General features: G+C 27.7%; 1 protein-coding gene across 2 annotated transcripts; it reads right to left on the reverse strand.

Moving 5' to 3' along the window:
- Nucleotides 1-1,107: 1,107 nt before the first annotated feature.
- LOC114185713 (heavy metal-associated isoprenylated plant protein 39) lies at nucleotides 1,108-3,942 on the reverse strand. Of its 2 annotated transcripts, none has more exons than XM_028073589.1 (3): nucleotides 3,541-3,942; nucleotides 2,986-3,061; nucleotides 1,108-1,890 (listed from the first exon to the last, which is right to left on the reverse strand). In XM_028073589.1, exons 1-3 carry the CDS (start codon nucleotides 3,544-3,546, stop codon nucleotides 1,448-1,450), a joined length of 525 nt encoding a protein of 174 aa, XP_027929390.1. In that variant the 5' UTR covers nucleotides 3,547-3,942; the 3' UTR covers nucleotides 1,108-1,447. The 2 variants fall into 2 exon arrangements, with proteins under 2 accessions (XP_027929390.1, XP_027929391.1); XM_028073590.1 differs by lacking the exon at nucleotides 3,541-3,942 and adding an exon at nucleotides 3,283-3,511.
- Nucleotides 3,943-14,176: the final 10,234 nt, after the last annotated feature.

Below are 14,176 nucleotides of genomic sequence, written 5' to 3' on the forward strand. Positions count from 1 at the left end.
AATCTTTAAAATAATAGTTCCAAAGGGTGCGTTGGAAGCAGAATATTTTAGGAGGGACAAGATGCATGTGTAAGCTGTGGACAAAGTTCAAATGCTAAATACAAAATGGGAATCTGCATAGCATTGTTTAGTTGAAGTTATAATCACATGCACGCCTTGGCTTTGCAATGTACAAGAAGTAGAAACAGTTTCCATGTGGATTGAGGATGAATACAAAAGCAAAACATGACATGCCACCTAAAAAAGTTATGGGGCTGGCTTAGGTTATTCTGTCTTTAGGAAGGAACAGAAAAAACAAAAAGGGAATTGAGATTAAGGGCCTAAAGGGATTACTTTAATTATACACCACACCACTAAGTCATCATATATTAAAAAACAAGCAAACAGATGTAATATAATAGATAGGCATGAAGCACAGCTTCACAAATAATCAATCAAACCATGATTCTATACCAGAAAACACCATAGGCTACCTGCTTCCCAACTAGAGATAGTGTGAAAAGATATGTCAGAAAAAGACAATCCATCAAATAGTTAGATATATATATATATATATATATATATACTTGGTTCAACATTGAATACTCATCCCTTAATACTTGGTTCAATGTTGAAGAAAAGAATGAAATACCTCATAATGAAACTTAAACAGTCTAGTAAGCATAGGATAATAAAAACAATGGTGATGATGATGAATTGGACCGACCATTTGAATCATGGTTAAATGGGGACCTTGAAACTTCAATCATTCAATGTAGATATGAAGAGATGGGACCATAGAATCGTGTGAGTGGCCATGTGGTATTCACTTTTGAACAAGTTGTGTTTGTAACACAAATGCAGGGTTCTGAAAAGGGGAAGAGAAATGGGTGACCCACCCTCAAATCTCAACTACGTGATGCTTTTCAGCCACACTGCCCCACTTGACAAAGGACATGACTATACCACGGAATAAAAGAAAAGAAAAGGAAAGAAAAGAAAGAGAAGTTTTTTTCTTTTATGACATCAAGTGGCGGTGAATGTGATAAGAGATTGAGACCTCTACCACCATTTTGACCATTATGAAAGCATGTGCTTGGCGTTTTCAATCTCTTTTTTTACACATAATTTTCTGTTTGCGTCACCACCACAACACAGGTTACTAATTGCTCATTCATTCTTCTACTTCTTCATACATGCAGACAACTCAAAAGGAAACTAACATCAAGTGTGATTACATTTTTCTGATCATTGTCAAAACAAATCCCCCAAAATTTTATTCCTCTCTCTCTACACATTGCTAATCTCCCAAAACAACTAAACAACACACCACCAAAATATATACAAGCAGTTTCTTTCTATCTTCATGAAAGAGTTGGCTTGATTCCATTGCAAGTAGAGAAAGTTTAATATATATTATATATATATGTCTTTCTTTTCTTCATGTTTTCTTCCTCAGCTTGATGTTTTAACAAATGGCACAAGCATTGGGATTCTCTTCCATGCTTTGGACATAGTAATATGTTGTCATGTGTGGATTATAAGCTCTATAAGCCTTTACCAACTCTAGAACTGGATCTGGGGGTGGTGCTGGTGCCTCTTTCTTCTTCTCCTCTTCTTTCTTCTCTTCTTCTTTCTTCTCTTCTTTTTTCTCTTCTTTCTTTGGCTCTTCCTTTTTCTCCTCTTCCTTTTTTCCTTCCCCTTCCTTCTTTCCCTCTTCCTTCTTCTCTTCCTCCTTCTTTGGCTCTTCTTTCTTCGGCTCCTCTTTCTTCTCAGGCTCCTTTGCTGGACCTACTGACACTATGTCTGTCTGCCAGTACTTTCGAAGTTTGCTCACCACATTCACAGGATCAACTGTTCCTATCACTGTTAATTTCCTCTCCTTCATGTCCATAGAGATAGCATCAATTCCTACATGGTTGCACAATTTTACTGTTAGGAGTTCTTTGCCTTACTATAATCACATTCAAATGAAAAAAAAACAACACAATGTCTTCTGTTTCTTTATCTGTCTGCTACTGCATAAATCATCATACTTCAAATGCTGAAGTGTCCAATCCAATTAACCAGACCAAACCCATCAAACAAGAACTGTCTTTTCCAACAATGTTTGGTTGAATCCATGATATCTTCTCATTCAGACAGAGTTAAAAGACTAATTCTTTATGTTTAAGAATTCAGTAACCTTCTTCCTAGTTGAACTGTAGTCTGTAGCCTTATTCTTCAGACTCCAAGTTACCAATTACAAACTGTCATGGTAATCTAAACTGACGCAAAATTATTTTGTTTAGTAAATACTAACATGGTTAAGACAAAAGTTAGAGGCACCACAAATAAGCAACACCAGAAAGAGAGTGCAACCAACCCCATCCCTTCAAAAGCACGAAAATCAAATTCAGAATATTTTAACATAGCCACAGAACAATTTCATGACATGCTAACTAATATATTAGATAGCTGTCAATTATAGAATAAAGAAGCTAGATATATCTTAATATAAGGCATTTGATATGTCTTCATCCCCAAACAAAAGCATGACATACTCTGTAACAAAATGGCCCAGACATTTATTTAATATGGTTGTATCTAATATAATAATTACAATTATAACATTGCTTTCATTCACTTTCAGAGTATTTTTTTTTATACTATTATCACATCATGTACGGTACACACTTAACAAGTTTGAATATTATAATCATACTAAGTATTAAAAAAGTAAAACCCTGCAATAAGATGGTATAGTATATGATTAAAAAATAATGGTAAAACATTTTGCGGGACCAAAATTAACCAAACTTGGGTAAAATGAGCACATAGATCTCTGCTCAAATATCACGTGACAATGATTTGGAGGTTCCGTCACACCGTCAGGTTAACCATCATTTTTTTTTCATCACCCAGATCTCAGAATTTTGTAACATTCCCCAGATTTGGGCATTCCCAAACCATAGATTTTAGTTAACATGGTATTTTTGGAAAAAGGGGTGAACAATGATTTGATACCTGAAAGTGTTGAAACTGTCTTCAGGGCCTTCTGTTTAGCCTTGTCATCTGGCAAATCTAACTTGAGTACAAACTTCTGCAAACAAAAGAAAAAAAATAAAATGAATCAGATTGATTGATTCCCTCGGCCCAGATTCAAAGCACAATAACCATATCGTAGCAGAGGATATTCGTAGCAGCAAATCTGAACCAAGTAAATAAAGTGGCAAACTTGAAACCTTTTATGGCATTTTATGCATGCCCCATATGTTCAATCAAATCAACAACACATACCCCATATGTTAAAATTTAACATACCCAGGAATCTGATGAAGAATATTGCAATATTCATTTCAGACACAGAACCCAGATCTTTATACAGAGGAAAGGCACACAACAACAACAACAAAAAGAGAGAGAGAGAGAGAGAGAAAGAAAAGCATAAAGTTGAAGGAGAATCAAAAGTGAAGCATGTTTATGAGTCAAAGTTCAGAAGTTAATTATGATTAAAAATTGTGAGGTATACTTTACAAGAAAGGATAAAGAGAAACCAGAAGTAGAAAGTGGGAATCATACCTTCATGTTTTTTTATCCCTCTATGGTTTGGAGGGATGCGAGTGGAGATGAAAGGCAGAGAGAAGAAATGTGATAAACTTGAAGAGAGTGAGAAGAAGAAGAAAAGGGGTTAGCTAGAATTGGAGATAAATGAGATGAGATGAGAAGAGAAGAGAAGAGAAGAGAGAGTGCAATACGAAATCGATAATGGTATGTTGAAAAAGATGGAGAGTGCAGAGTTGGACAGATTTTAATACCAGAAAATCCGAAACAAAACAAGGTTTGCAGAATAAGAGAGAGAAGGAAAAGCTAGAGAGAGAGTAGGTGTAAGAAACAAAGCGAAGGAAAACAAAGGGAAGCATGAAGTATGTTATTGTTATGTAATATGTTGTTATTTACAGAAAATAATAATGGTGTTGTTTTTGTTGTAATAATATTTACAGAAAATAATGTAGAGGAGGGGCTATAGGGAAAGAGAAGAGAGTGAGCCCCTCCACTCTACGCATCAAACTGTGATCACAAAGCAAAGTTTATATCACTCTGACTCAGCATAAGGCCACGCGATGCTGCTCAGCGAGTGTGTGGTTGGTGCAGTGCAGGGCCAGCACAAACATCAATTCTTTCAAATATGTGTTTGCATGCAAAATATAATCTTTAATTTGTCTCAGATCATCACACTTTTTATTTATGTTTTTAAATATGTTACAGATTATTATTTTTTTATCTTTTAATTACCTATGTGAGAATGTTGAACTCTTGATATAATTTCTCATTTATTTGAAAGAATACGCTGTTACTTTTGACATGACAGAAAGTTTTGTTTTGTCAAGGTAAAAATACTTAGACGTACAATGATTTCACTTTAACATCTTTCATCTTTTGATACTCTGGTCACGATGATTGCTGCCAAGAATAAGAATGATGAGAGTTTTGGGAATAGAATCTTAAGTAAATTCTATAGTTGAGTTTAATTATAACATGTTTTTAGAAATAACGTGACTTTTTCACAACGTTTGATTCTGCGTCTTCATAAATAAACTATTTTAAGAATTAATGTATTCTTTGAAAAGTACTCTAAATTGACATAAGAAAAAATTTATTCAGGTGACACAATAGTTAATTCAGGTTCTGAATAACCATCATAGTGATATTAAAGGATAAAAAAACAATAGTTTTAACTCTTCTAATAATAAATAATAATAATAATAATAATTTGGTTTATTGACTTCCGAAAAAAAAAATGGGTTTGGACCTGTAAATATAGTGTTTCACGTTAATAAGCAGACATAAACCAAATTATTAGGGATAGGATAACAAAATTATTTTTACTATTTCAATATATAACATACATGTGAATAATTATTTGTTATCATTCAATGTATAACATTGAGTGAGTACATTTTAGGGTTTGCTGTCATTTGGAAACGAAAACATTTAAAATTAATTTTATTTGAAAATCGGTTTTATAGGATTTATTTTTTAAATTCATCTCATTAGGTAGCGTATCATTTTTTATATCTTCAGATTTAATAAATTATTTTTAAAATTTATTAAAATTCAATCTAGAGATACACTTGTAAGAATATGAATTTAATGTAATGACATATGATTGAAGAATTTAAGATGTTCACATAACCAAAATGTTAAACTTAATAATAATAACTAGCTAGCATGAACTTATTCAAAAACTGAAAGTGATAACCATTTGTAGAGTTATTGAAGATAAGAATAAAGATAATTTAATATGTTGGGAGAGAAAATAAATGTATAATATTAATAGAAATAATATATGCAATATATATATATATATATATATATATATGTATATATATATATATATATATATATATATATGAAGGATATAAGAGAGAAAGTGAGAGAAACTTTATTTTACTTTATAAATAGTTTCTTTAATATTCATATTTTTATTTTTGAAATATTATTGGTTAATTTAAACACAGATTAAATTTATATTGTATATATGGTGTCCAGTTAAAACTATTGTTTTTCTAATTTATTTCTACTTAATATAATATGGTTTTAATCATTAACAATAAAGTATTGAATAATCTCATTGACTTTTATAAAATTTAAAGAAAACTATAATGTACAGAAAATTTATTAGTTAATTATAATTTGTAAGTAACTAATAAAGTTATTCAAAGGCACCACCAGCAAATACATAATGAGGTAAAAGAAATGTCTAAGAAAGGGATAAGATAAGAATTAATATTGCCTATAACATCGCATCCCAAGAAAAAGCATATATGTGTTATTTATATTGCTGCAGAATTCAATTGTATTATATTTGAGAACATTTTCACACCTTTAGTTAATCGAAAATGACTTTGTACATAATTTTTTAAAAAACTATGACAGAAAATAACAATTTTTTCCTATAAAATTTGTATTACTCGTCTTTTCCAACTTCTCAATTGTGCCTTCTCCATTTTGCATTCTCGACACAACTTCTCGGTTCAATTTTGTCTTTTCGATATTGTCTTTTTGATATTTTTCTGCATTTCTCAATTCTCTGACAAGAAATCAACCGACACTTAAATGAAGATTAAACTCAAAATAAAATATAAATCATAATTAAGTTATGATTGGGTCCTCTTTATTATCTAATTATGAATAGACAAACATATAAAGTAAGGAAAAAAAATTTCTTCAAGGGTGTAAGACAAATCTAAACACAATGATTCATGATGCTATCTGCAATATTTATTATTTTATCTAATTATTTTATTACATTTTTTTATCGGATAGATAATATAAAGTTCATAAAAAATGTAGATATATGTTGAAATTATTCGCTAACATATAACTATATACATATATATTAATTCTGATCCATCAGAATTATTGATTAGTTGTCTTTGAGTATGAGGAAATTTTGTGACTTGTACGCTTTTAAAATCTTTATATTTGTTTTCAATAAAGAATCTTGTAAAATTTTACGGAAAATGGACCCTACTTCTTTCTTTCATTTCACTCTATTAAAGTTACCTACTTTCTTTTCTTAAATTTTACCTATCATAGTTTTTTAAATTGAAAAAAGAAAAGTAAAATATTTATTTTTAACCTAAAAGGAAGAAGAAAGCAACAAGAAAAAAAAAAGACAGGGAGTCTGGTACCCGTGAAGTGGTTTGTGACAGGATCCAAATTAAGGCTGAAACCATTGTCGATCCCAATATCCATATTAATGTGTTGGAAGGACAAGTGTCTGAAAAATGCTACAACGTTAGCTCAAAGAACAATCTAGAAGTGAACAAGAGAAACAAGGTAAGGAAAATTCGTAATTTTTTTTGATTTAATTAGTTAGATTATACTCATTTTTATCTTGATGTGTCAGTTTGGTACCACCTTTTAAAAAGGTATCAATTGAGTTCCAATTTTTGAAATTATACTTTAATTTAATCTTTTTTAGCAAAAAAGTTATTAATAACGTATTCATATTTAAAATAATTTATAAAATGAAGTATTGATATTTATATTAAAATTTAATGGTAAACGTCATGAATTAAGTTAACAACTTTAATCATTTTTGTTTAAAGGGACTTGATTAAAACACTTTTTTAAAAAATTAGGACTAGATTGACACATTTTTTAAAACAATTACCAAATTAACACATCTGAACAAAAATAGATGTCATCCGACTAATTAAACTTTTTTTTCTCTTTAATCTCTGTCCAAAATATTCAACCCTCGTCAATTCTGAAAATGCTCAGACATTGAATATGTTATTAAAAGAAATTATTAAAATTCATGTGTAATTTATTTTTACCCGATACATTCTCTTCCTTAACTTTTAACCTACAACTTGTTATGGGGAATTTTTTTTACCTTGTTCTGTATTTGCAGTCTTTATTACTATTGTTGCCTCCTTTTCAAGGCATCACCACTTGTGAATGACATATGTTGTTTAAACAGTAAAAAAAAAAAAGTGTAATCTTATTAGACCATATCAATAGGAAGGAATTATTATAATGTGAGTTGGCAATCACTATAATTTATTTGTATAGGATATAATCATAATACTAAATGATTAGGACTCATAATTACTTAACATTTTACTTCAATTATTCGGATATATAGTATGTATTTCACATAACTTATCTGATGTATGATATATTCTCAGTCAATATTAACAGTATTTTGATAAAGAAAAAAAAAAACTCTCAAAAATCTAAAATGTAAAATAAATAAATTATATAATTTTTTATGTGTTTAATATTCAATATATTTGTATATGTAAACAATACATAATCATTCCTATATTTAGATGCAAATTGATAATATAACTGCATTTGTTATTTGTTGGAGAAAATACATTATTTTCATAAAACATATGATAAATATTTTATAACTTAGTATAGGAATAAAAGACATTTTTTTATAATAGTTTGAAGATGATAATATATTTAATCTTAATTTTTATTAGTGTAAAAATATACTATTTAGAGAAAGAAAGTAACATGATATTTTAAAGTTTTTATTTTTTTTTAATTTTTAACAAACACTTTTTTAATTTGATCAACTTTATTTCATTAGGTGGTGACAAAATTTTACTTTTGTGTAATTTGTGTAATATTTTATATAATTTTTTATTTATATTCAATTGTCATGCAATATTTTTATTTTAAAATTATACAATTATGATTTTTTTTAAATATTTTATATTAAAAAAGTAAGAATATGCCTTTTGATATTAAATATGTGATAATATTAAGTATAATTTACCGTAATTTTTTATAAAATTAATTAATTAATATTAAAATAATAAAAAATGTGTTATGTTTAATGTTGATTGAGTCAACGTTTTAAAATAATGTCTTTTTGACATGTTGCTTCGTTGAGTTAAGGCTAAAAGAGTTGTATAATATTAGACTTAATATCGATTGTATCATTAAATTAAGTGACGATCTAAAAATGAAGATTTTAGTAAAGTTAGTAATTTTTTGATACGATATGAGTTGCGAGATATTAGAGTTAATAGGGGATTTTTGCAAATAAAAGCAAGAAATAATCTAGGAAATTTTTAGAAGGCGTTGAAAATAAAAGTGGAAGCAATGAAAACACATAGATCTTTAGATTATCGACATTATTATCTTTTTTTAGTAGAACATTTTTGTGTAGTATTAACCTAATGTTGATGGGTCATTAGATTAAGTGTCGATCTAAAAATGAAGGTTTTAATTAAGTTGGTAACCTTTGATGACAGAAAAAAGTTGCATCAGAGACATTTAAGATGTGAAGTTAATATAAGTTTTTCTTTTATAATAAAGAAAGGGAGGAATCCAAGATGTTGAAAGACGAGAAAAATAAAAGGATAATTGGAAATAAGAAAAACATATATAGTACTTTAACCGAGACTATTAATAAAAATAAAGATAAGATGAAATTTTTTTATATCTATTAAATATGGGACTGAAGATAAACTTTTATATCCAAGGAGAGAAATATTATCCTCATTCCATTCCATTGGTTGTCATACTCACAAAATAATTTTAGTCCTTCTAAAAAGTTAAAAGAAATATCAGAGTGCTTTCTAATGTTCTTATTTCCAATCATGAGATTACTTTAATAATTATAATGCCATGCTAGAATAAATTGTCAAATTGGCCATATATTTTATTTTGTCCTTAAACTTTCACCATATTGCATCATTTTGTGATTATATATATATATATATATATATATATATATATATATATATATATATATATATATATATTACAATTTTCCTATAATTTTATTCTTTTTTTTGTATTTTTTTTAGTTGTAGCTGTTGGAAGTTTCACATCAATCAGAGATAAAACAATGACAATTTCATAATATATAAGCTGAGCCTAACCACATAAGATACTGACATCACTCTCAACCCAAAACCTTAAGGCAATGAATTTATGGGTCTTTATTTTTATACAACGCTCCACTTTCTCATTTTTAGCCAATGTGGGACTTAGAATCACACTTGGATTCCTAACATAAGCTCACTTTACAAACCGATTTGTGGGTTGAGTTAGGCTTAAAGCTCACTTCTAACATGATTTCAGAACCGTTATTTAAAAAGTAATAACTGAACAAAAAGTATAATAATACTAAAACATTACCCAATGTGTGAGTCAAATGTTGCTTGTTACTAGTTACATGTACTTGGAGATCATATCATGGTCATGTTCCCGAATCAATTTTAGCTTAATAATTTTTAGTTAAAAGTTAATTTTAAAAGAAAAGTTTTCAAAAAGCTAGTCTTCGGCATAATAATTTTCTTGATACTATCATCTAACTCGTTTGGCACCATTAAATGTAATTCACAGCTTCATCAAAAACCGAAAGTGCCCAATGTTATCCAAAAGCATTATATACAAATTACGAAGTAGTTGGATACATTTAGAACACGAAAACTTGCGTTCAAACTACGAAGAGTGGAATCTTATTCAGGTGTTGATTCATAAATAAACAAACATACAGATGTTGTTTTCATACCAAAACAAAACAAACAAAAGTTTGATGTGATGAGTATCATTTGAAATTGGAATGTGATGAGTAATATGTCAACTCATTTTATATGGCTCAGACATCCAATTATTTTCTTATAATTTTCAAATTATTTTGCTTTTTTTTCTTAAAAAGTAGATGTTACTATTTGTAAAATATTTTTAAAAATTTAGAATAAATTTACGCAACTTTTTCCATTTAACGATGATTCTGTAACATAAACAGAAAAATTATTCTATAATTATGGAAAAGGTGCAACACAATTATTTAATGAGAAAAAAAAATGCATCAGAATACTATGCATGAATGAGCAACAAATAGAAATTTGAGAATGCCACGTCTAGTGGGCCCTGTGGGCGGTGCCAGAACGATAGTAGTGTCGTTATCACTTTTCTGCGTAGCGTACAGTACAGTATAATCTACAGTACTGTATTTTTATGATAACGTACTTCTACCCCCACACAACTTTCCTACGCGCACAGAGTGGCGCGTGACTGCTTCAGACACCCTTCACGTGTATGATTTAGCACGTGAGAGAGTTGCGGTTAGGTTTATTCATGTGGGTCCCACGGTTAAACCTCCGAAACACAGTTGCGGGTTTTTTAGAAAATTGGCGGCGGCGGCGGCGGTTGCCGCCGTCGTTATCTTATCTCAACGAGCATGAGCCCATGATAGGTGTTCGATTTTTACTTTTTTTTTTCTTTAGAAAAATAGGTCAAAACTTTGCTGTGTAGTATGAAAACTGGTTTCATGCATTAACTAGAGTCAAATAAATCACTCTTCTTTTATATACAAAAAGAATTTCTCAAATGAGAAATTTTAGTGACACACAAAAAGTTACTTAACTAAATCGAGTACTAAATATTTATTTAGTAATCTTGAAATAATATTAACACATACTGGTATATATATATATATATATATATATATATATATATATATATATATATATATATATATATATATATATATATATATAACATATGAAAATAAGAAAAAAATTAAATGAACTACTCTAAAAGTTAAAATTAATTTATACACAAGTTAATTTGTAAATAAAATTATATAATTTTTAAATATATAAATAAACTAATTTTGTTTTATATATATAACCTCTTATGAAGATTTTTTTTTTCTAAATCAAACCTTAAGACTAAAATGACAAGTTATAATAATGAAAGGAACTTAACTAAGTATATTGAACTTAACAAAGTTATTAAGTTTTATGTAGTCCATACAAAGTTTTTCATTTATTCATGCTTGAAGGATTTGGGCCTATTTTGTAGTGGGCTAAGATATTGGAACTGCAACAAAAGAAGGTAATATATAATACTTGAAAAGTGAAAAAGGAATGGAAGAAAAACAGCAATTTAGAAACAAAATCACCAAAATTTTGATAGATTTTTTTCAATTCAAATAAATTGGCAAAACTAATCATCTTTAAAAGTAGAAGTTGTTTATATAAGAGATTTGTTATACTTCTAGCATAAAACCTTAAAATTTAATGGTTATGAATTTTATTTTTATATATACCACTTAACCTTCTTTTTTAGGTGATATAAGACTTTTCACTCTTATTTCAATTTGTAACAAATTTAAGATTATCCATATTTATTTGATAATCCATATATATATATATATATATATATATATATATATAATATTTTTTTTTGGGTCATTTGAGAGAGAATTTTACTGGAAAGATACAAACATCGATGAAACTTGAACTCAATTACATAAGACATTGACATCACTCTCAACCCAAAACCTGTCAATACCTTATATAGTGCTATATATTTTCATTTTTAACTAATATAAAACTAAGACTCACATTTAAATTTTTAATAATATATAATCACAATTTCTGAATGACTATAACAAAATCATACGACGAAAACGAATCAACGATAACTTGTTGCAATATACAGTCACTTAATTTTCTTGGTTCTGGGATTATTGTTAAATTTGAGTTTTTGACAATGAAACGTGATTGTATTTGTGTGGATAAATTTGAGTTGACATGCATGGGCATCATTATTTAGCTACCCACCTCTCTAGATAGCCTCAAAACTTTTTCTTTTTCTTTATTGGTTATGGAACTTTTTCTCCGATGATGTGATGATGATAATCACATGCAATGGTAGCTTCTATGGCTAATAAGTAGTTTCCCAAGAATATACACTTTTGTCTACTCCATGCATAATTCCCAAACCTTTTATCTTCATTTTCTCTGTCATACCCTATTTTTTCTTCAAATCAACGCATGACCCACAAAAATATATACGAGGATGTTTTTGTTAAATAAATTATCGTTTTCTTTGTCTTTGCTATAATATATAAAATCTTTTTATCCTTTTAGAAACCCGTTTATTCTATACCGTCCAATTATAGCCAAAACTCTCCAACATATTCTATACCATTCAAAATATTAATATCAAGTTGACCCTAAATGTGATGTAAAAGATTAATTGTCTCTTTTTTTTTTTTAAGAAAGTTGAAAAATGTAAAAAAAAAAGAATTTTTTTAATAAATAGATACTTCTAATAGTTTTGGATTATTATCATCTAAGGTCAATAGAATTTACTTAATGTTGAACACTAAAAATCGTTTTAACGAACGTGACACAAAAAAAAAAATGTTAGTTTAAAGAAACAAAAAAATGTAAAATCATTTTGAACTTACTTTTAATAAACAAATGTTTGTTTTAATGTTCAATTAGCGTTAGTTTAGTTGTCGTCAATGGCGGATCTTGACTAATAAGTTTGGGAGAGCCAAAATAATATATTTAATTTATATTTTTAATTATTTTCACTAATATAATAAAAAATAATACATAATTTAGTATAACTGTAACTAGAAAGTAAATCACACATATATAGAGTATTGTTATTTCAAATTCTTGAACTATCAATAATTAAATTAGAACTAAAATTTTCAGCTATTTTTTTTTTCAACTTAAATATGAAAATCTTTCCAAATAATTAATACGAAATTTTTTACCTTTAATTTGTTGAACATTAAGAAAAGAATCATTTAGTTGAACGATATGATCATTAGTATTATGTTTAAGAATTTGTAAAGAAGTTTAATTTGTCTTATTTTCATTTACACAAATAGTTTCCCTTTTATCACTTTAAAAAATGAATCTATTATTTTATTTTTTATCAATATTTATCACAATCTAATAAAAAAATGAGAGTTCCTAAAAAAAGTTTAAAATAAAAAAATAAGTTATCACAATTTAATAAAAAAATTGAGAGTTCCTAACAAAGAATATATGATAATCAAACAACAATTAAAAGCCGTTATAAAACAATACATAGTACATTAACTATTAAAAAATATGCTAACTGTTAAACAAATATTTCAGGATCAAGTGAGACAAGAGAATTACTTTGTTTTTTCTTCAATAATGAAAGAAAACAAATGAAACAAACGAAAGAAAAAATAATGAGTTTATGTCTAAGTATTTTTTCTTTTAAAAAATAAAAAGAAAACATGTGAGAGTGAGAGAAAACTCAAAAAGGCAATCAAAAAAGAAAATAAAATATATTTTAATAAATATTTTTATTCTTTATTATATTTGATTGTATATTTTATTATTCATTATTATTAAATGTTATGTTTTATAAAAAAAAGACGTAATATAATAACCATTAATTTTAAATATAAATTGCATATAATTTTAAAAAAAATTACATAATATAAAAAAATTTAAAAAAAGGGGGGGCCATGGTCACCCCTCCCTTTAGAAGCTCCGCCGCTGGTTGTCGTTATTAGAAGTCATTTTGTACCGGACGCTAATAAAATTGATTTAAGTAGTTCTATGATAATATTAACTATTTTTAATTTTTTAATAAATAAAAATATTTATGTTGGTGTTAGACGAGCATGGATTACACTAATAAAAATATATAAAGTTAGTCTCGTCAAATCTTATTTATTTTCAATATTTATATTTATTTAAATAATTATTGTCTAAACTGAAGTTAATTTATATGTTGTGAATTGAGAAACCTTGGTGAGAACAAATAAAAATCATAAATTATTTTTTATTTAAAAGTCTTGATTTAAAGATGTCAAATATACTCACTTACGATTTTTCTGCTTTCTTTTTTATATAAATATATTCACACTCATTCTTTATTCATA

Source organism: Vigna unguiculata, chromosome 5 (assembly GCF_004118075.2).
Source record: "Vigna unguiculata cultivar IT97K-499-35 chromosome 5, ASM411807v1, whole genome shotgun sequence".
NCBI classification, from domain to species: Eukaryota; Viridiplantae; Streptophyta; class Magnoliopsida; order Fabales; family Fabaceae; genus Vigna; species Vigna unguiculata.